We start from the raw sequence: 23,234 nt of genomic DNA on the forward strand, positions 1-23,234 counted from the left end.
ACTAGGGCAGCTCAGTACAGCTTGGTTTGGATCGGCTCAGTTCAGCTCAGAAGTGTGAAAAGCCCTCAAATATCTTTAGTCTGACTGGATACCTTTAACATCTAAAATCTCTTGAGGTGAACACTAACAGGTTGCTCAATGGGCAACTTTTATGATTTACAATAGTCTTCTTGTTTTTTACGGAGCACCATCCTTGCATATTTTTTTTAGTTACTTAGATGGAAAGTATAGTGGGTTACAGATATAGAGGGGATAACAGGAGGAAAGTGGTGTATGGGGCAGGATTCGATCCCATGCCGTTCTTGGCAATGTGTGCCTGTCGGACTGAAGCACTACCACTGAGCCAGTCTCCCTCAAGTGACACAATTTTTAAGAAATAGGAAAGAAATTAAAGGGAATGTTCAGTATCACCCTGAAAGTAGTCTATGGACCAGGAGAAACTGTAATCCATATTTTGGTTTGCTATAAACAGCCACTACAAACTTCAGCTAGACTTTATCTACCACTAGCAAAAAAATCAAAAGTGTGATAGGGTCAGGCAGAGCTTTAACTAGTACCACTTGGTGAGGAATGCCTTTGATAGTCCTCATAACATACAGCAGCATTCTTCCCATAAAATTAAGATGGTGGTGATGAGGAGGGCGTGTGTCTTACTGTTTCCTGCTTGACTTACATGCTGGCTAAACCGGGCGCACGTGCGTCTGTGTGCGCCATTGCGCGCATGTTGATTTTGTCCACCCATAACTAGATACGATCAGGACACGCAGGTTGAACGAACTCTGAAACAACTATATTAATTTGGGGACAGGTCGAAAAGCATTAAACATGCATGGCAATTTAGCTAGACAGCTTGCTGTTGCTAGCTAATTTGTCCTGGAATGTAAACAATGTGTTATTTTACCTGAAATGCACAAGGTCCTCTACTCCGACAATTAATCCACAGATAAAAGGGTAAACCGAGTTTGTTTCTCTCCTCCTTCAGGCTTCTTCTTCTTCTTTAGACTTTATATGGAGGTTGGCAACCAACTTTAAGGTGCATTACGACCACCAACTGGATTGGAGTGTGAACCTCAGGATTTGCAACGCATCAAGCAACACAAATAGATCCAAGTTCTACTTTAGCGCCTGGCTATGCAGACGATCGTTGACGTGCCCGAACAGTATGGATGCAATGATTGAATAACATGTACGTGTACATTTATTTTGCAACGCTCGCGCACGCACACGCGACATGGGCGGTGTGGTCAGCACATTAGCTTTTTTATGGCAATTTTTGCGTTAATTATTACTTTGCTGCCTAGACTGTTTGTGCAATAATTTCCTACAACCGACAAACACTTCTGGATCATGAATCGGAAGCTACATACTTATCTCCCAGCTTACCAGATCTGGAATACTTCATTCACTCCTTTGTTCCCAGCACAGTGGGCTAAACTGTTGCTCGTGGACGAGATGACATAAGGCAACGCCGGCAACGAAGAAGAGGAAGGAAAGGAGGACTTCAAGCTAGACTGAAAAGACGGGTAAACTCGGCCACCTCTTCCTTGTATTCCGATGACTCATGTCCAATCTCTGGAAATTAAAATTTGTGAACTCAGAGCAAGGCCTCAATCGCAGAGGGACATCAGGGAATGCTGTGTGACATTAACCAACCCTGTCTAAAACACATATCAACAACATGTATCCTGATCCACCAGATGATCCAGCGTGCTTGAACATGTATACATAAACATCCGTAATGCGTACTAAGCCATCCCCCGCACCCACTTCGGCCAATCAGATCATGTTTCTCTGTTCCTACTCCCTGCCTACAAACAGCAGCTCAAGAGGGAGCCACCGACACAGAGAATAGTGAGGCGCTGGACAGAGAAGGCAGACTTAATGCTGCAGGATTGTTTTGAGAATACTGAATGGAATACATGTTCAAACATTCATCCTCTCAGGACTCATCCATCAATATTGCAGAATATACAATGAATTCGGGAAAGTATTCAGACCCCTAAACATTTTCCACATTATGTTACGTTACAGCTGTATTCTAAAAATGATTAAATAAATAATAAATACAATTTTCACACAATACCCCATAATGACAAAGCGAAAACAGGTTTTTACATTTTTTAGCAAATGTATAGAAAAATATAAAAACGTATACCTTATTTACATAAGTATTCAGACCCTTTGCTATGAGACTCAAAATTGAGCTCGGGTCATCCTGCTACCATTTATCATCCTTGAGATGTTTCTACAACTTGATTGGAGTCCACGTGGTAAATTCAATTGATTGGACATGATTTGGAAAGACACACACCTGTCTTTATATTATGTCCCACAGTTGACTGTGCATGTCGGAGCAAAAACCAAGCCATGAGGTCAAAGGAATCGTCCGTAGAGCTCTGAGACATGATTGTGTCGAAAGCACAGATATGGGGAAGGCTGCCCAAAAAAATTTAACATTGAAGGTCCCCAAGAACACAGTGGCCGCAATCATTCTTAAATGGAAGAAGTTTGGAACCACCAAGACTCTTACAAGACTCGGCCAAATTGGGCAATCGTGGGAGAAGGGCCTTGGTCAGGGAGGTGACCAAGAACCCGATGGTCACTATGACTGAGTTTCAGAGTTCCTTTGTGTAGATGAGAGAACCTTCAAGAAGGACATCCATCTCAGCAGCACTCCACCAATCAGGCCTTTATGGTACAGTGGCCAGGCGGAAGCCACTCCTCAGTAAAAGGCCCACTTGGAGTTTGCCAAAAAGCAGCTAAAGGACTCTCAGACCATGAGAAACAAGATTTTCTGGTCTGACGAAATCAAGACTGAACTCTTTGCCTGAAATCCAAGCGTCACGTCTGGAGGAAACCTGGCACCATCCCTACGGTGAAGCATGCTGTTGGGATGTTTTTCAGCAACAGAGAGTGGGAGATTAGTCAGGATCGAGGGAAAGATGAACAGAGCAAAGTACAGGGAGATCCTTGATGAAAACCTACTCCAGAGCACTCATGACCTTAGACTGGGGCGAAGGTTCACCTTCCAACAGGACAACGACCCTAAGCACACAACCAAGACATTGCAAGAGTGGCTTTGGGACAAGTCTCTGAATGTCACTTAAGTGGCCCAGCCAGAGCCCGGACTTAAGCCCCATCTAACATCTCTGGAGAGACCTGAAAATGGCTGTGCAGCAACACTCCCCATCCAACCTGACAGAGCTTTGGAGGGTCTGCAGAGAAGAATGGGAGAAACTCCCCAAATACAGGTGTGCCGAGCTTGTAGCGTCAAAGGTGCTACAAGCACTGAGTAAAGGGTCTGAATGCTTATGTAAATGTGATATTTCAGTTTTCTTTTTGTTATACATGTAAAGAAATGTCTAAAAACCTGTTTTTGCTTTATCATTATAGGGTATTGTGTGTACTGGTGAAAGCCAGTACTGCAGCATTCAATGTCGGTGGAGCACATGGAGTACTAGTCAAGCAGGTACGAGCTCCGCAAATCCATTAGGGATGCAAAAAGACAATACAGACTCAAACTTGAATTGATGATCGACAACTCAGACTCGCGTCGTATTCGGCAGGGACTACAGACTATTACAGACTGCAAAGGCAAATCCAGCTGTGCGGTGCCCACTGAAGCCTCCCTAACAAATGACCTGAACACATTCTATGTTAGCTTTGAGGCAAACAATACTGAGCCATCCAGGAAGACTATCACTGCTCAAAAGAGTGATGACAAGTTGAAAACTCTCAAAAGAGTGATGAGTCACAAAGCAAGCTGGCCCAGATGGCGTACCTGGCTGCGTCCTCAGAGTGTGTGCTGACCATCTGGCGGGCGTCTTCTCTGACATCTTCAACTTGTCCCTGTCCCCGGCTGCAGTCTGCTTTAAGGAGACCAACATCATCCCAGTGCCCAAGAAAAACAAGGTGACATGCCCAAATGACTATCACCTGTTGCACTCACCTTGGTCATCATGAAGTGCTTTGAGAGGCTGGTCATGGCCCACATCAAGGCCAACATGCCAGTCAAACTGGAACCACTCCAATGTACCTACCGCTCCAACACATCCACAGAAGATGCCATTTCCAATTCTATTCACATCTGGACAAGAGGAACACCTATGTGAGAACGCTATTCATTGACTACAGGTTCAGCATTCAATACTATTGTTCCCTCCAAGCCCGACACCAGCCTCTGCAACTGGATCCTGGACTTCCTGACGGGCAGACCACAGGAGGATTGGCAACAACACCTCCTTCGCACTGACTCCACACAGGTGCCCCCAATTGTGAGACCTCAGTTCTCTGCAGTACTCCCTGTTCACCCATGACTGTGCGATTTTTGCACAACACCAACTCCATCATCAAGTTTGTTGACAACACCACAGTTGTAGGCCTGATAACCAACAATGATGAGTCAGCTTCTAACTCAACGTCAACAAAACAAAAACAGCATCAAATACACTCCAGCCACGAGTTGTTCACTCCCTTACCATCGGGCAGATGGTATCGGATCATGAGGTCTGATACCAACAGGCTAAGAAACTGTTTATATCTACAAGCCATCAGACTGCTGAACACTTGAACTGGACTGACCACCTGCTCTGATTCATCACACATATGTACTCACTCATGCACACAGACACACACAGACAGACACACAGACACACACACACACACACACACACACACACACACACACACACACACACACACTGAGTGTACCAAACATTAGGAACACCTTCACCTTTTGCCCTCAAAAGAACCTCAATTCGTCAGGGCATGGACTCTACAATGTGTCAAAAACGTTCCACAGGGATGCTGGACCATGTTAACTCCAATGCTTCCTATAGTTCTGTCAAATTGGCCTGAATGTCCTTCTTGGTACACACATGAAACTGTTGTGTGTGAAAAACCCAGCAGCGTTGATGTTCTTGATACAAATCGGTGTGCCTGGCACCTACTACCATACCTCTTTCAAAGGAACTTAAATATTTTGTCTTGCCCATTAAACTGCCTATTATACTGCTCAATTTATACACATGGAAATATTGGACTATAAATTGTGCCTTCCTATATTTTAATTATGCTAAAATAATTATTCTATTCTACCGTCATTTAAATCACGTTCGTATTCTTATCTTTTCTTATTTTTGTTGCATTGTCGAGAAGGAACCTGCAAGTAAGCCTTTAGATGTATACCATGCCTATCCTGTAAATATGACTAATAAAACTTAAAAGGAATACACAACTAAAATCATACAACTGTTTTGTTTCTCTGCACAAATGTGCGTGTGATAAAAGCATGTTAAAAACACCATGTAAGCATGAGTTTCTGCTAGAATGCGAGTAAGCATTCCCACTACATGGCCAACTTGCAAAGTACAAATTGGCTATACTGGGAAGTGAACATTTATAAAAAAAAAAATGAAAATATCATGTAAGGTTATGGTCAGTCATAAGGTAAAAAATCATATTTTTTTAATTAATTATCATACTTCTGGATTTGCATCCTGACCCAATGGTGACAGTGAATCAGCATACCTCTTTCCCCATAAAGAGTGGGTGGCACTCCATGGTCATTCTCAACTGCCTCTGTGTCTCCTGCCAGTGACGCTGTGTATAACCTCAAAGGAGTCTGGGGGTCCAAGGAACGGCCATTGGAGATGTTGGCCAGTTGAGCAGCAGCGTCCTTAGATCTCCTCTTCTCCTTCTTCAGAATGCTCACCAGGATATCTGTGATGCTTAGGTTAAAGAATATGTATAGACATCCTCTTTGGGAAGAAATGGTTAATGGGTAACTTTAAAAAAAAAACTGAAAACGCACACCTGAGTTAGCCGGATGGTGGGCACCATGCATAGCAAGTAAGAGAAGAAACACCCCAGAGCTATGGGCTGAGTGCCTTTGACCAGGATTGTCTGTCACTTTCAGTTAATTTTCACATTTGTTGACATCCAGCAGGTGGTTGCTATAACACACTGCAAGCTGATGGCTACCAGCTGGTTTCATCAATTCATCGCCGCAGTGTGTCTGAGCCATGAGAGGAAATGTCTATCCTCACAAATGTGTAACAAAATATCTCATCAGTCTGGTTTGAGGTAGAGACAACAGTCAGGTTTAAAGTCAAGGTATAGGCCTATATGGCATTTGGAGGTAAGGAATGGGACAAAATAGATACTCCAATTTCAACACAAATGGTAAAGGTCATTCTGTCTTAGAGAAAGGGAACTTCCATCTGTCAATATATCACAGAAAAACTAAATTAAGTTTCCAGAAAAGGACAAAACATATTTTGAAGAATATCCCCGGTCTGCCTTGCACTGTGAGGGACATCACATGAAGATAAAGATGACATGCGGCTCCCCTTACAACACATACTTCAAGACAACAGGGGCAATAACAATGGTTTCCTTTGACATGGAGGAAATGGCACGAGCACGCTGCCGTCTTTAATATGGTCCAGGCTGACACATGCGTTCTCTGACCTTACCGGCTCAGTGAGATGTCCTGGGAATAGGGTGCCATTTGGGACCGTCAATATTATGCAAAAGATTAGGGTGCCATTTGGGAACTCCGTTCTGCCACCCCTGGTCTTTGGTGCAACATTGGGGGGTGAAAACATCTGAAAACCTACCTCGTCAAAGAGTATCTTAAATAAGACATCTCAGTCTTATTCTGCCCCATAAAATGTTTTAACTTGCACGGGTCTTTTCCCACTAGTGTAACAAATGTGAAATGGCTAGCTAGTTAGCGGGGTGCGCACTACTAGCATTTCAATCGGTGACGTCACTCACTCTGAGACCTTGAAGTAGTTCCTCCCCTTGCTCTGCAAGGGTCGCGGCTTTTGTGAAGCGATGGGTAACGATGCTTCGAGGGTGGCTGTTGTCGATGTGTGCAGAGGGTTCCTGGTTCGAGCCTAGGTAGGGGCGAGGAGAGGGACAGAAGCTATACTGTTACACTAGCACTGACTTTGCTGATAACTTCTTTATTGAGAAAAATGTACTTACAACGACTGGAGGAAATGTGTGATGTGATAGTCTCAACTAGCTATCTTAAGATGAATGTAATAACTGTAAGTTGCTCTGGATAAGAGCATCTGCTAAATTACTCAGATCTAAATGTACATTTGGGATGCAGCCCTTGTCTGGTATGAATTACCGGAGAGAATAGGAGCCGTGAAGGCTGGAGAGAGCGTGTCAAGATTCCAGAGCATCTTCTCCTGATGAGAGTATTTTTTTCTTCACATTTGTGCATGAGTGCATTTGTGTGTGCGCACATTTGTGAGTGTATGTTTGCGTACAAATGTGTGTGTGTGCGCACATTTGTGTGTGTGTGTATGACAGAGTGAGTGAGTGCAAAAGAGTGGGGAGTGAAAGACAAAAACACTCCGATCCTGTTCACACTTCCAATCCCACGACATGTTCCACCTGGCAACAGAACAGCACAAACTTATTCAACCCATTCGTTAAATTTACTGTAATGGTTTCCCTCTGTCCCATCTGCTTCAAACCCAATCCATTGGGATTAATCAAATGTTTTGGAGAACCTTGCACTTACACACTGTAAGCTGACAGTCTATATGTAGTTTATGCATATACAGGCACAGATATGCAAAATGAACAATACATTCATTTTTATTTTTAATGGCTGTCCTTGAAAAGAAAAGCCCAAGCCCCTTGATTTGCCAAATGAAAAGGTTGTCCATAGGCTGACATGCTTACTGCACAACGGGAATACACATCTGTTCCTTGCACTGCCAAGAAGAAAGGAAACAGGGCCAGGGAAGGTAAATCCATAAAATACAGACTGTCAAGTACACTTTTTTTAACCTATAAAGTGCTGACTGCTCAAATAACTCAAGACTAAAGCAAAAAATAAAAAGATCTTCCAAGATCTAGGCGCTGTCCTTTTTTTTTTACGACACAAGCACCAGGTTGCATTCCATCAAAATATACATTCAATATTTAATCAAAGGCTTGTAGTAAAGTACACAAGGAAAATGGCTTATTTTCAAAAACTGCCTGTGGTTTAACAAAAGAGTACCGTGCTGTTGATGCCTGGGATGACATCCAGTAATTTACAGTCACCACATTATTTGGTTCCCTGAGCCCATTCTAGTTTTGCCTCATCAGATTTTCAAACATCTTGTTTTCACACCTACCAAAATTAGGTTAGTCTACATAGATAGCTTGTTTGATTGAGAGATGTAAATCGTCTATCTAAATGTCCAGGTTTATGTCAGGATGATAAATGGCCCCCTATTTAGGGCGTCTGCAAAGTACTACTCATTTAGCTGTCATGTAGATGTAATCGGGAACAACAGTGTAAAACGAATTAAAGGGAACCAAAACAGTATCATAACTCTCATGGACCTGAACGTAACTCAACTACACAGAGTGGCCTGGTAATGGTCAAACAGAATCTCATATCAACACACCTAAATCATTGCAAACAACATAGTCCCCGATATAATCAATTGAAGATAAAGGAAAGCCGCATTACGAGTTCACTCAAATGCTGTACCAGAGGTTTGGAACCAGTACCCCCTGTATATAGCCTCGCTACTGTTAATTTACTGCTGCTCTTTAATTATGTGACCAAAAAAATTTGATTTTATTAAATACCTGTTGAAACCAATGAATCCCCAACTTCCAGGACACGCTGCCGGGCAAAGCAAATACACCGGTTCCGGGTTGGAGCGAGCGGTCACATCTACACTTCGGTCCGCAGGTAGTATAACTTTTCATTACATTTTCATTACATTTCATTATAGTACAACGGTTTGATTAGTCTAATCTTAGCAATTTCTTCTTAGCTAGCTACATAGCCGTCTTTGTATCAAAGATAATTGCGTAATTATCGTATTTCGTCGTCCTAACGTAGTCTACACTGCTATCTGCCCAGCAGCTAGCTATCGTCCACCGTCTACTAGCACTGTAGAAACTATTACACTCAACTGAACGACTCGATTAGTGTAGTGTTAGCTAGCTACATAGTTGTCTTTGCTGTCTTCGTATCCAAGATAATTGTGTAGTTTAGAGTGTGTAGACTTAGAGTGATTATCTTAATTTACCGTGGTTAGCTAGCCAGCTATTTTTCGTCCTTAACGTAGGAGATACTGCTAGCTAGCTAGCCAACAGCTAGCCAACGTCTACCGAATTGAACTTCAACTACCGGTCAACATTCCGCTTCGCTCCACAGGTAGTATCACATTTTCATTTCACTTCATTACAGTACAACGGTTTGATTTGTTTGATCGTAGCTAGCTAGCTACATAGCCGTCTTTGTATCTAAGACAATTGTGTAGTCTAGAGCGATTTTCTAGGTTAGCTAGCCAGCTATTGTCGTTCTTTTAACGTAACGTTACGTAATCAACACTGCTAGCTAGCCAGCTAGCCCCCGAATAGCAGCACTGTAGAAACTATTACACTCGACGGAACGACTTGATTAGTGTAGTGTCAACAACGCAGCCACTGCCAGCTAGCCTACAAAGTCAACAACGCACCCACTGCCAGCTAGCCTACTCCAGCAGTACTGTATCATTTCAATCTTTTTAGTCAATAAGATTCTTGCTACGTAAGCTTAACTTTCTGAACATTCGAGACGTGTAGTCCACTTGTCATTCCAATCTCCTTTGCATTAGCGTAGCCTCTTCTGTAGCCTGTCAACTATGTGTCTATCTATCCCTGTTCTCTCCTCTCTGCACAGACCATACAAACGCTCCACACCGCGTGGCCGCGGCCACCCTAATCTGGTGGTCCCAGCACGCACGACCCACGTGGAGTTCCAGGTCTCCGGTAGCCTCTGGAACTGCCGATCTGCGGCCAACAAGGCAGAGTTCATCTCAGCCTATGCCTCCCTCCAGTCCCTCGACTTCTTGGCACTGACGGAAACATGGATCACCACAGATAACACTGCTACTCCTACTGCTCTCTCTTCGTCCGCCCACGTGTTCTCGCACACCCCGAGAGCTTCTGGTCAGCGGGGTGGTGGCACCGGGATCCTCATCTCTCCCAAGTGGTCATTCTCTCTTTCTCCCCTTACCCATCTGTCTATCGCCTCCTTTGAATTCCATGCTGTCACAGTTACCAGCCCTTTCAAGCTTAACATCCTTATCATTTATCGCCCTCCAGGTTCCTCGGAGAGTTCATCAATGAGCTTGATGCCTTGATAAGCTCCTTTCCTGAGGACGGCTCACCTCTCAAAGTCCTGGGCGACTTTAACCTCCCCACGTCTACCTTTGACTCATTCCTCTCTGCCTCCTTCTTTCCACTCCTCTCCTCTTTTGACCTCACCCTCTCACCTTCCCCCCTACTCACAAGGCAGGCAATACGCTCGACCTCATCTTTACTAGATGCTGTTCTTCCACTAACCTCATTGCAACTCCCTCCAAGTCTCCGACCACCACCTTGTATCCTTTTCCCTCTCGCTCTCATCCAACACTTCCCACACTGCCCCTACTCGGATGGTATCGCGCCGTCCCAACCTTCGCTCTCTCTCCCCCGCTACTCTCTCCTCTTCCATCCTATCATCTCTTCCCTCTGCTCATACCTTCTCCGACCTATCTCCTGATTCTGCCTCCTCAACCCTCCTCTCTTCCCTTTCTGCATCCTTTGACTCTCTATGTCCCCTATCCTCCAGACCGGCTCGGTCCTCCCCTCCCGCTCCGTGGCTCGACGACTCATTGCGAGCTCACAGAACAGTGCTCCGGGCAGCCGAGCGGAAATGGAGGAAAACTCGCCTCCCTGCGGACCTGGCATCCTTTCACTCCCTCCTCTCTACATTTTCCTCCTCTGTCTCTGCTGCTAAAGCCACTTTCTTCCACTCTAAATTCCAAGCATCTGCCTCTAACCCTAGGAAGCTCTTTGCCACCTTCTCCTCCCTCCTGAATCCTCCTCCCCCCCCCCCCTCCTCCCTCTCTGCAGATGACTTTGTCAACCATTTTGAAAAGAAGGTCGACGACATCCGATCCTCGTTTGCTAAGTCAAACGACACCGCTGGTTCTGCTCACACTGCCCTACCCTGTGCTCTGACCTCTTTCTCCCCTCTCTCCAGATGAAATCTCGCTTCTTGTGACGGCCGGCCGCCCAACAACCTGCCCGCTTGACCCTATCCCCTCCTCTCTTCTCCAGACCATTTCCGGAGACCTTCTCCCTTACCTCACCTCGCTCATCAACTCATCCCTGACCGCTGGCTACGTCCCTTCCGTCTTCAAGAGAGCGAGAGTTGCACCCCTTCTGAAAAAACCTACGCTCGATCCCTCCGATGTCAACAACTACAGACCAGTATCCCTTCTTTCTTTTCTCTCCAAAACTCTTGAACGTGCCGTCCTTGGCCAGCTCTCCCGCTATCTCTCTCAGAATGACCTTCTTGATCCAAATCAGTCAGGTTTCAAGACTAGTCATTCAACTGAGACTGCTCCTCTCTGTATCACGGAGGCACTCCGCACTGCTAAAGCTAACTCTCTCTCCTCTGCTCTCATCCTTCTAGACCTATCGGCTGCCTTCGATACTGTGAACCATCAGATCCTCCTCTCCACCCTCTCCGAGTTGGGAATCTCCGGCGCGGCCCACGCTTGGATTGCATCCTACCTGACAGGTCGCTCCTACCAGGTGGCGTGGCGAGAATCTGTCTCCTCGCCACGCGCTCTCACCACTGGTGTCCCCCAGGGCTCTGTTCTAGGCCCTCTCCTATTCTCGCTATACACCAAGTCACTTGGCTCTGGCATAACCTCACATGGTCTCTCCTATCATTGCTATGCAGACGACACACAATTAATCTTCCCTTTCCCCCTTCTGATGACCAGGTGGCGAATCGCATCTCTGCATGTCTGGCAGATATATCAGTGTGGATGACGGATCACCACCTCAAGCTGAACCTCGGCAAGACGGAGCTGCTCTTCCTCCCGGGGAAGGACTGCCCGTTCCATGATCTCGCCATCACGGTTGACAACTCCATTGTGTCCTCCTCCCAGAGCGCTAAGAACCTTGGCGTGATCCTGGACAACACCCTGTCGTTCTCAACTAACATCAAGGCGGTGGCCCGTTCCTGTAGGTTCATGCTCTACAACATCCGCAGAGTACGACCCTGCCTCACACAGGAAGCGGCGCAGGTCCTAATCCAGGCACTTGTCATCTCCCGTCTGGATTACTGCAACTCGCTGTTGGCTGGGCTCCCTGCCTGTGCCATTAAACCCCTACAACTCATCCAGAACGCCGCAGCCCGTCTGGTGTTCAACCTTCCCAAGTTCTCTCACGTCACCCCGCTCCTCCGCTCTCTCCACTGGCTTCCAGTTGAAGCTCGCATCCGCTACAAGACCATGGTGCTTGCCTACGGAGCTGTGAGGGGAACGGCACCGCAGTACCTCCAGGCTCTGATCAGGCCCTACACCCAAACAAGGGCACTGCGTTCATCCACCTCTGGCCTGCTCGCCTCCCTACCACTGAGGAAGTACAGTTCCCGCTCAGCCCAGTCAAAACTGTTCGCTGCTCTGGCCCCCCAATGGTGGAACAAACTCCCTCACGACGCCAGGACAGCGGAGTCAATCACCACCTTCCGGAGACACCTGAAACCCCACCTCTTCAAGGAATACCTAGGATAGGATAAAGTAATCCTTCTCACCCCCCCTTAAATGATTTAGATGCACTATTGTAAAGTGGCTGTTCCACTGGATGTCAGAAGGTGAATTCACCAACTTGTAAGTCGCTCTGGATAAGAGCGTCTGCTAAATGACTTAAATGTAATGTAAATGTAAAAAGCTCAGAGCCAAAATCCACTTTTCACAAGTGGCTTCTGTGGATAGTGTCAGTATGGTTCATTTTCAAGGTCACCAGGAGGGGACAAGACAAGCGTTTGCCAGACTAAGCCACCCGTGCAAGTCAAAAGTAAGTAGGAAAGGGCTCAGAAACCCTAGCATTACAAACCTGATTCCACTAATCAACTCATCATCAAACCTTTGGTTAGTGGAATCAGGTGTGTAGTGCTAAGCAAAACACTCAAATGTGCACGCCTTTCGGTCCCCAGGACCAGGATTAAAAAACACAAAGTGAAATCCATTTGTCTCCTTTATTTATATGGTGTCTGATGTAGTATGCTTACACTCGCTTGACCAGTTCCACAACAAATTCCATTATTGGAAAAAGCTCTCTTCGACATTCTCAGGGAAAGTCAGAACCCACTTTACTAACCCCTTAAAAAAAATCACATTTCACTTTAAAGCAAAGTGCATACAAATCTTCGAGAGCACAGTACACTATATCCTATGAGCTCCAAGCCTGAGGGAACGCACTGTGGAGTTTATGGAAACAGAGTGGACTGACTGGACTGTGTCACTCACAGCCATGCCAATACGATGGGGGGTATTACTGAGAAGACAGGGAATCACCACCTTGACGTGCAAGTAAATATTACACAATTAGTAGGGTAGTTGAGGGAATCCTTGAGATCTCGCTGAAAATGTAAACATAAGGTGGAGGATTACTGATAAGTACTTGCAAAATATTGTCTCTTTCTTGGAAAAAATCAGCAGCCACATGAGCAGCCTTCTTGCCAGGCGTGATTTTGGGCAGCTCCATGGTAATAAATGTTACTGTTCCTGGTGCAAAAACAATGTCCTATCCTGGAGTTCGAGTAAGTGACATTACTAAGCTGCTCCCAAATGTACTAAACCAGGACATGGGCATCGATGTTATCGTAGTCCTGTTAAGGCAAGGGCTGATTTCAAGGTTTTACTGCTAACCTACAAAGCATTACGTGGTCTTGCTCCTACCTATCTTTCCGATTTGGTCCTGCCGATTTGGTCCTGCCGTACATACCTATACGTACGCTACGGTCACAAGACGAAGCCTCCTAATTGTCCCTAAAATTTCTAAGGAAACAACTGGAGGCAGGGCTTTCTCATATCGAGCTCCATTTTTATGGAATGGTCTGCCTACCCATGTGAGACACGCAGACTCGGTCTCACCATTTAACTTCTTGGTGACTGGGGGGCAGTATTGAGAAGCTTGGATGAATGAGGTGCCCAGAGTAAACTGCTTGCTACTCAGCCATTAAAGCTAGAATATGCAGTATATTTGGATAGAAAACACTCTGACGTTTCTGAAACTGTTTGAAATGTGTCTGTGAGTATAACAGAACTCATATGGCAGGCGAAAACCTGAGAAGAATCCAATCAGGAAGTGGGAAATCTGAGGTTTTATTCAACTCATTGCCATTCCAATATACATTTACATTACATTTTACATTTACATTTACATTTAAGTCATTTAGCAGACGCTCTTATCCAGAGCGACTTACAGTGTCTATGGGGTCATTTTGCACTTCCCAAGGCTTCCACTAGATGTCAACAGTCTTTAGAACCTTGTTTGATGCTTCTACTGTGAAGTGGGGCCAAATGAGAGGGGATTGAGCCAGGTGTCTGTCAGATTGCCACGAGCTCGTGACGCATGGTCAAGTGAAAGTTAGCTTGCATTCCATTGCTTTTCTACAGAAAAATGAGTTCTCCGGATGGAACATTATTGAAGATTTATAATAAAAAACATCCTAAAGATTGATTCTATACATAGTTTGACATGTTTCCACGACCTGTAATATACATTTCTGGACATTTCGTCCGACCTTTTGGCTGAACTTGAATGCACGTTTGGATGTCTACCAAACGCCCTAACAAAAGGATGTATTTGGACATAAATGAACTTTATCGAACAAATCAAACATTTATTGTGGAACTGGGATTCCTGGGAGTGCATTCTGATGAAGATCATCAAAGGTAAGTGAATATTTATAATGCTATTTCTGACTAATGTTGACTACACAACATGGCGGATATCTCTTTGGCTGGTGTTGTCTCTGAGCACCGTAATCAAATTATTGCATGGTATGCTTTTTCTGTAAAGTTTTTTTGAAATCTGACACAGTGGTTGCTTTAAGGAGAAGTTTACCTAAAGTTCCATGTATAATAGTTGTATCTTTTATCAATGTTTATTGAGTATTTCTGTAAATTGATGTGGCTCTCTGCAAAATCAACACATGTTTTGGAACAACTGAACATAACACCGCAATTTAAAATGAGATTTTCGGATATAACTATGCACTTTATCGAACAAAACATACATGTATTGTGTAATATGAAGTCCTATGAGTGTCAAATGATGAAGATCATCAAAGGTTAGTGATTAATTTGATTTATTTCTGCTTTTTGTGACTCCTCTCTTTGGCTGGAAAAATGGCTGTGTTTTTCTGTGACTTGGTGGTGACCTAACATAATCATTTGTGGTGCTATAAAGCCCTTTTGAAATCAGACACTGTGGCTGGATTAACGAGAATTTAATCTTCAAAATGGGGTAAAATACTTGTATGCTTGAGTAATTTTAATTATGAAATTTTTGTTGTTTAATTATGAGATTTTTGTTGTTTTGAATTTGGCGGCCAGCACTTTCCCTGGCTGTTGGCGGGGTGGCACGCTACCGTCCCAAATATCCCAGAGAGGGTAAGTCTTTACTGAAGACTCATCTCTTCAGTAGGTCATATGATTGAGTGTAGTCTGGCCCAGGAGTGTGAAGGTGAACGGAAAGGCTGTGGAGCAACGAACCACCTTTGCTGTCAGTTTCCCTCTCTCCACTGGGATTCTCTGCCTCTAACCCTATTACAGGGGCTGAGTCACTGGCATACTGGTGCTCTTCCGTGCCGTCCCTAGAAGGGGTGCGTCACTTGAGTGGGTTGAGTCACTGACGTGATCTTCCTGTCTGGGTTGGCGCCCTGCCTTGGGTTGTGCCATGGCGGAGATCTTTGTGGGCTATACTCGGCCTTGTCTCAGGATGGTAAGTTGGTGGTTGAAGATATCCCTCTGGTGGTGTGGGCGCTGTGCTTTGGCGAATTGAGTGGGGTTATATTATTCCTGTTTGGCCCTGTCCTGGGATATCATTGGATGGGGCCACAGTGTCTCCTGACCCCTCCTGTCTCAGCCTCCAGTATTTATGCTGCAGTAGTTTGTGTCAGGGGGCTAGGGTCAGTTTGTTATATCTGGAGTACTTCTCCTGTCTTATCCGGTGCGCTGTGAATTTAAGTATACTCTCTCTAATTCTCTCTTTCTCTCTTTCGGAGGACCTGAGCCCTAGGACCATGCCTAAGAACTACCTGTCATGATGACTCCTTGCTGTCCCCAGTCCACCTGGCCGTGCTGCTGCTCCAGTTTCAACTGTTCTGCCTGCGGCTATGGAACCCTGACCTGTTCACCGGAAGTGCTACCTGTCCCGGACCTGCTGTTTTCAACTCTCTAGAGACAGCAGGAGCGGTAGAGATACTCTGAGTGATCGGCTATGAAAAGCCAGTTAGGTGCTGACTTGTTACACCCTCGACAACTACTGTGATTATTATTATTTGACCATGCTGGTCATTTATGAATATATGAACATCTTGGCCATGTTCTGTTATAATCTCCACCCGGCACAGCCAGAAGAGGACTGGCCACCCCTCATAGCCTGGTTCCTCTCTAGGTTACTTCCTAGGTTTTGGCCTTTCTAGAGAGTTTTTCCTAGCCACCGTGCTTCTACACATGCATTGCTTGCTGTTTGGGGTTTTAGGCTGGGTTTCTGTACAGCACTTTGAGATAACAGCTGATGTAAGAAGGGCTATATAAATAGATTTGATTTGATTTGATTATAGATGTGTTTGTGGAAATATTGCTGTAGGTTAACGACAGTCATACAGTTAAAGACTGGCAGACTTACTTAATGTTAAATATCTCTAATAGTACGTGGAATTCTTCCCCTATCAAAAATGTGTACACATTGTACAGATTACTAAAATATAGAAAAGGTAAAAACCTGGCTTCTGCTTCAAACTAAAGTACATGAGGGTGATATTAGGAGGTCAGTGTCACTAAGCTCAAGGTATCTCTTTTGGTAAGCAAATGAGAATGCATTCAATCAGCATATCGATTGTGCAACCAGGGCTGGTAAAACCCTGTATCATTGTTATTCTAACATCCGCGATGCAAATAAGGCCCTCCCCCGCCCTCCCTTCTGAAAACATGACCACGACTCCATTTTGTTACTTCCAGCCTATAGACAGAGACAAAAACAGGAAGCTCCCGTGCTCAGGTCTGTTCAACGCTGGTCTGACCAATCTGATTCCTCGCTTCAAGATTGCTTCGATCACGTGGACTGGAATATGTTCTGCATTGCGTCAAACAACAACATTGATGAATACGCTGATTCGGTGAGCGAGATCATTAGCAAGTGCATCGGCGATGTCTTACCCACAGCAACTATTAAAACATTCCCAAATCAGAAACCGTGGATTGATGGCAGCATTCACAAGAAACTGAAAGCGCGAACCATTGCTTTTAAATCAGGGCAAGGTGACCGGAAACATGACCGGATACAAACAGTGCAGCTATTCCTTCCGCAAGGCAATCAAACAAGCTAAGCAACAGCTCATACACGAGGTATGTGGCAGGGTCTACAGGCAATCACAGATTACAAAAAGAAAACCAACCCCGTCGCGGACCAGAATGTCTCTTTCCCAGACAGACTAAACAACTTCTTTGCCCGCTTTGAGGACAATACAGTGCCACCGTTACGGCCCGCTACCAAAACCTGCGGACTCTCCTTCACTGCAGCCGACGTGAGTATAACATTTAAACGTGTTAACCCGCGCAAGGCTGCAGGCCCAGACGGCATCCCCAGCCGCGTCCTCAGAGCATGCGCAGACCAGCTGACATATTCAATCAATCCTTATCCCAGTCTGCTGTTCCCCACATGCTTCAAGAAGGCCACCACTGTTCCTGTTCCCAAGAAAGCTAAGGTAACTGAGCTAAACGACTACCACCCCATAGCACTCACTCCCCTCACCATGAAGTGCTTTGAGAGACTAGTCAAGGACCATATCACCTCCACCTTACCTGACACCCTAGACCCACTCCAATTTGCTTACCACCCCAATAGGTCCACAGACGACGCAATCGCAACCACACTGCACACTGCCCTAACCCATCTGGACAAGAGGAATACCTATGTGAGAATGCTGTTCATCGACTACAGCTCAGCATTTAACACCATTGGTACCCTCCAAACTCATATCCTACATTACTCATGTCATATGTATATACTGTACTCGTTACCATATACTGCATCTTGCCTATGCCGTTCTGTACCATCACTCCTTCATATATTTTTATGTACATATTCTTCATTCTTTTACACTTGTGTGTATTTTATTTATTCGTTATTTTACCAGGTAAGTTGACTGAGAACATGTTCTCATTTGCATTTAAGGTAGTTGTTGTGAAATTGATAGGTTAGATTACTCATTGGTTATTACTGCATTGTCGGAACTAGAAGCACTAGCATTTCGCTACACTCGTATTAACATCTGCAAACCATGTGTATGTGACAAATAAAATTTGATTTGATAATAGTGTTGAACATTACTTTTGAATGACTACCTCATCTCACACTCATACAATTATCTCTAAGGTCCCTCAGGTGAGCAGTGAAATTCAAACACAAATTTCAACCACAAGGACCAGGGAGGATGGATTATCCCTTGAGAATGGTGAAGTTATTCATTACACTTTGGATGGACCAGGTCTCTCTTGAAAAAGAGATGTTTTCTCAATGAGAAAAACCTGTTTAAATAAAGGTTAAATAAAAAATGTTTTATAAAAAAACATTTAGTTCTTGTTTATTGGGTTATTAAACAACGAATTGACCGATGTCGGTTTACATGGTTATCAAAACATCACGTCATGGTAAACCTACACGAAACACAGCCTTTATTTTAAGTGTTTCTAAAAAATGTATGTTGGAAAAAAGTTTGGAACCATATCCCTGTTTGACCGCTACTTTTTATGGGTATTATCACACCTCCACTGTGGGGCTCTATGGTGACTTTAAAACAGTTACAGAGCTTAATGGCTGTAATAGATCAACAACATTGTAGTTACTGTCAAGGCTGTGGGTAACTGCTGAAAGGTGTTAGGCGCAAGAGAGCTGAGATGCGTGGACAAGGTATTGAATACAAGATAACGCCAGTATAAACACAATACTATGGTGTGGGAAAAATACCAGTACCACGACGGGTAATAATAACAAAACCCGGCAACAAAATACCAGCCGTCAGTAACAGCATGAACAATAAAACAAACATGCACACAAACATGGGGGAAACCAGAGGGTTAAATAATGAACATGTAATGGGGGAATTGAAACCAGGTGTGTAGAAAACAAAAGACAAAAGAAATGGAAAATGAAAAGTGGATCGGCGATGGCTAGAATGCCGGTGACGTCGACCGCCAGACGCCGCTCGAACAAGGAGAGGGGCCGACTCCGGCAGAAGTCGTGACAGTTACTCCACAATACTAACCTAAATAACAGAGCGTAAAGAACGAAGCCTGTACAGACATGCATCCTGTTTGCAATAAGGCACTAAAGTAAAACATTTGGCAAAGAAATTAACTTTATGTCCTGAATACAACGCGTTATGTTTCGGGTAAATCCAACACAACACATCACTGAGTACCACTTCATATTTTCAAGCATGGTGGTGGCTGCATCATGTTATGGGTATACTTGTCATCGGAATAGGCCTCCCAAGGTGCACAATGGTCAAGGGCACTGCATCGCAGTGCTATAGGCGTCACTACAGACCAGACATCGATTCCGGGATGTATCACAAATGGCCGTGATCAGGAGTCCCATAGGGCGGCGCATAATCATCGCCCTCCAGCGACTCCTTGTGGTGCCTACAGGTTGACCTCGGTCGTCAGGTGAACAGTGTTTCCTACGACCGACCAAGCTAATTCCACACTCCAAGACTGCTTCCATCACGTGGACTGGGATATGTTTCGTATTGCGTCAGACAACAACATTGACAAATACGCTGATTCGGTGTGCGAGTTCATTAGAACGTGCGTTGAAGATGTCGTTCCCATAGCAACGATTAAAATATTCCCAAACCAGAAACCGTGGATTGATGTCAGCATTCGCGTGAAACTGAAAGCGCGAACCACTGCTTTTAATCAGGGCAAGGTGACTGGTAACATGACCGAATACAAACAGTGCAGCTATTCCCTCCGCAAGGCAATCAAACAAGCTAAGCGTCAGTATAGAGACAAAGTAGAATCTCAATTCAACGGCTCAGACACAAGAGGTATGTGGCAGGGTCTACAGTCAATCACGGACTACAAAAAGAAAACCAGCCCAGTCACGGACCAGGATGTTTTGCTCCCAGGCAGACTAAATAACTTTTTTGCCCGCTTTGAGGACAATACAGTGCCACTGACACGGCCTGCAACGAAAACATGCGGACTCTCCTTCACTGCAGCCGAGGTGAGTAAAACACTTAAACGTGTTAACCCTCGCAAGGCTGCAGGCCCAGACGGCATCCCCAGCCGCGCCCTCAGAGCATGCGCAGACCAGCTGGCTGGTGTGTTTACGGACATATTCAATCAATCCCTATACCAGTCTGCTGTTCCCACATGCTTCAAGAGGGCCACCATTGTTCCTGTTCCCAAGAAAGCTAAGGTAACTGAGCTAAACGACTACCGCCCCGTAGCACTCACTTCCGTCATCATGAAGTGCTTTGAGAGACTAGTCAAGGGTCACCCTGGGTCTCGACCCCGCCCTGTGCAACTGGGTACTGGACTTTCTGACGGGCTGCCCCCAGGTGGTGAGGGTAGGCAACAACATCTCCACCCCACTGATCCTCAACACTGGGGCCCCACAAGGGTGCGTTCTGAGCCCTCTCCTGTACTCCCTGTTCACCCACGACTGCGTGGCCATGCACGCCTCCAACTCAATCATCATGTTTGCGGATAACACAACAGTGGTCGGCTTGATTACCAACAACGACGAGACGGCCTACAGGGAAGAGGTGAGGGCCCTCGGAGTGTGGTGTCAGGAAAATAACCTCACACTCAATGTCAACAAAACTAAGGAGATGATTGTGGACTTCAGGAAACAGCAGAGGGAACACCCCCCATCCACATTGATGGAACAGTAGTGGACAGGGTAGTAAGTTTTAAGTTCCTCGGCATACACATCACAGACAAACTGAATTGGTCCACTCACACAGACAGCATCGTGAAGAAGGCGCAGCAGCACCTCTTCAACCTCAGGAGGCTGAAGAAATTTGGCTTGTCACCAAAAGTACTCACAAACTTCTACAGATGCACAATCGAGAGCATCCTGGCGGGCTGTATCACCTCCTGGTACGGAAACTGCTCCGCCCACAACCGTAAGGCTCTCCAGAGGGTAGCGAGGTCTGCACAACGCATCACTGGGGGCAAACTACCTGCCCTCCAGGACACCTACACCACCCGATGTTACAGGAAGGCCATAAAGATCATCAAGGACAACAACCACCCGAGCCACTGCCTGTTCACCCCGCTATCATCCAGAAGGCGAGGTCAGTACATCAAAGCTGGGACCAAGAGACTGAAAAACAGCTTCTATCTCAAGGCCATCAGACTGTTAAACAGCAACCACTAACATTGAGTGGCTGCTGCCAACACACTAACTCAACTCCAGCCACTTTAATAATGGGAATTGATGGGAAATTATGTAAAATATATCACTAGCCACTTTAAACAATGCTACCTAATATAATGTTTACATACCCTACATTATTCATCTCATATGTATACGTATATACTGTACTCTATATCATCTACTGCATCTTTATGTAATACATGTATCACTAGCCACTTTAACTATGCCACTTTGTTTACATACTCATCTCATATGTATATACTGTACTCGATACCATCTACTGTATCTTGCCTATGCTTCTCTGTACCATCACTCATTCATATATCGTTATGTACATATTCTTTATCCCCTTACACTTGTGTATAAGACAGTAGTTTTGGAATTGTTAGTTAGATTACTTGTTGGTTATTACTGCATTGTCGGAACTAGAAGCACAAGCATTTCGCTACACTTGCATTAACATCTACTAAACATGTGTATGTGACAAATAATATTTGATTTGAAGACTTGAAAACGGCTGTCTAGCAATGATCAACAAACAACTTGACAGAGATTGAAGAATGTTTGAGAGAATGGGCAGATATTGTACAATCCAGGTGTGCAAAGCTCTTAGAGACTTACCCAAAACATTTATTGTTTTAGAGGTGTGAATACTTATGCAAATGAGATATTTCTGTATTAATGTTCAATAAATGTGTAAACATTTCTAAACACATGATTTCAGTTTGTGTAGATGAGTGACAAAAACAATCTACTTAATCCATTTTGAATTCAGGCTGTAACACAACAAAATGTAGAATAAAGGGGTATGAAAACTTTCTAAAGGCACTGTACCTGGTTAAATAAAGGCTAAATAAATGCCAAATAACTAAATAAACTTAGCAGTAAAGAGTAAACACATGAAAAGTAGGAACTGGGTGTCCACAATCAGGTGGACCCTTTTGGTGATCTGGTAGAAAGTGACCTTTCCTTGAGCTTAATTGATTTTTGATTGGCTCAACAATAATGACTTCAACAGAAATAGAAAATGTGTTTGCGAGAACATTCTCCAATTCGTAGTCACAAACAGATGACAGAGATGAACTTGCAGCATAGGAAGGATACTGATCTCGTTATCGCGCTGAGTCAACATTTCCCTCAGCTTGGTCAGGTCTGCAGGCTGGAGCTGGGGGCTGTGTTTTTGGTCTGGGACTACCACAGGTGGGGGAGGGCTTGGGTGGTCGCCTCCCTCGTCTCCAATAGACAACCTCTCTCGTATCATTACCTGTGAAAGGGGACACAAATAACAAAAACACAAGATTAACCCCCCTCTAAAAACGAATTGCACACCACCCAACATCAACACAACCACATTACACAGTTCAATAAACTGCAATACACATTCCACAATCCAATCACAAATGTACATTCAACCCGCACTCTAGCAGTACATTCTCAACCCACCCTGACCCCCATACCTCCTGAAAACCCTTGACATTATTGACCATCTCAAACTCAACCCTAAGTTACACTACCGTTCAAAAGTTTGGGGTCACTTAGAAATGTTCTTGTTTTTCAAAGAAAAGCAAATTTTATGTCCATTAAAATAACATCAAATTGATCAGAAATACAGTGTAGACATTGTTAATGTTGAAAATTACTTTTAATGGAATATCTATATGGGCATACAAAGGTCCATTATCAGCAACCATCACTCCTGTGTTCCAGTGGCACGATGTGTTAGCTAATCCAGGTTTATAATTTTAAAAGGCTAATTG

The 23,234-nt window shown here is 44.6% G+C and overlaps 1 protein-coding gene across 1 annotated transcript in view; it reads right to left on the reverse strand.

Annotated features, from left to right (window-relative positions):
* LOC135553154 (kinesin-like protein KIF6) overlaps positions 1-22,932 on the reverse strand; it is a 117,798-nt gene extending 94,866 nt beyond the window's left edge. The window contains exons 1-3 of the mRNA XM_064985308.1: positions 22,921-22,932; positions 22,582-22,741; positions 5,530-5,721 (exon numbers count right to left, since the gene is read on the reverse strand). Coding sequence (XP_064841380.1) covers positions 5,530-5,721; positions 22,582-22,741; positions 22,921-22,932 — 364 coding nt within the window. The remainder of the gene's footprint in view (positions 1-5,529; positions 5,722-22,581; positions 22,742-22,920) is intronic.
* Between the last annotated feature and the right edge of the window lie 302 nt (positions 22,933-23,234).

This window comes from Oncorhynchus masou, chromosome 2, assembly GCF_036934945.1.
Source record: "Oncorhynchus masou masou isolate Uvic2021 chromosome 2, UVic_Omas_1.1, whole genome shotgun sequence".
Classification (NCBI taxonomy): domain Eukaryota; kingdom Metazoa; phylum Chordata; class Actinopteri; order Salmoniformes; family Salmonidae; genus Oncorhynchus; species Oncorhynchus masou.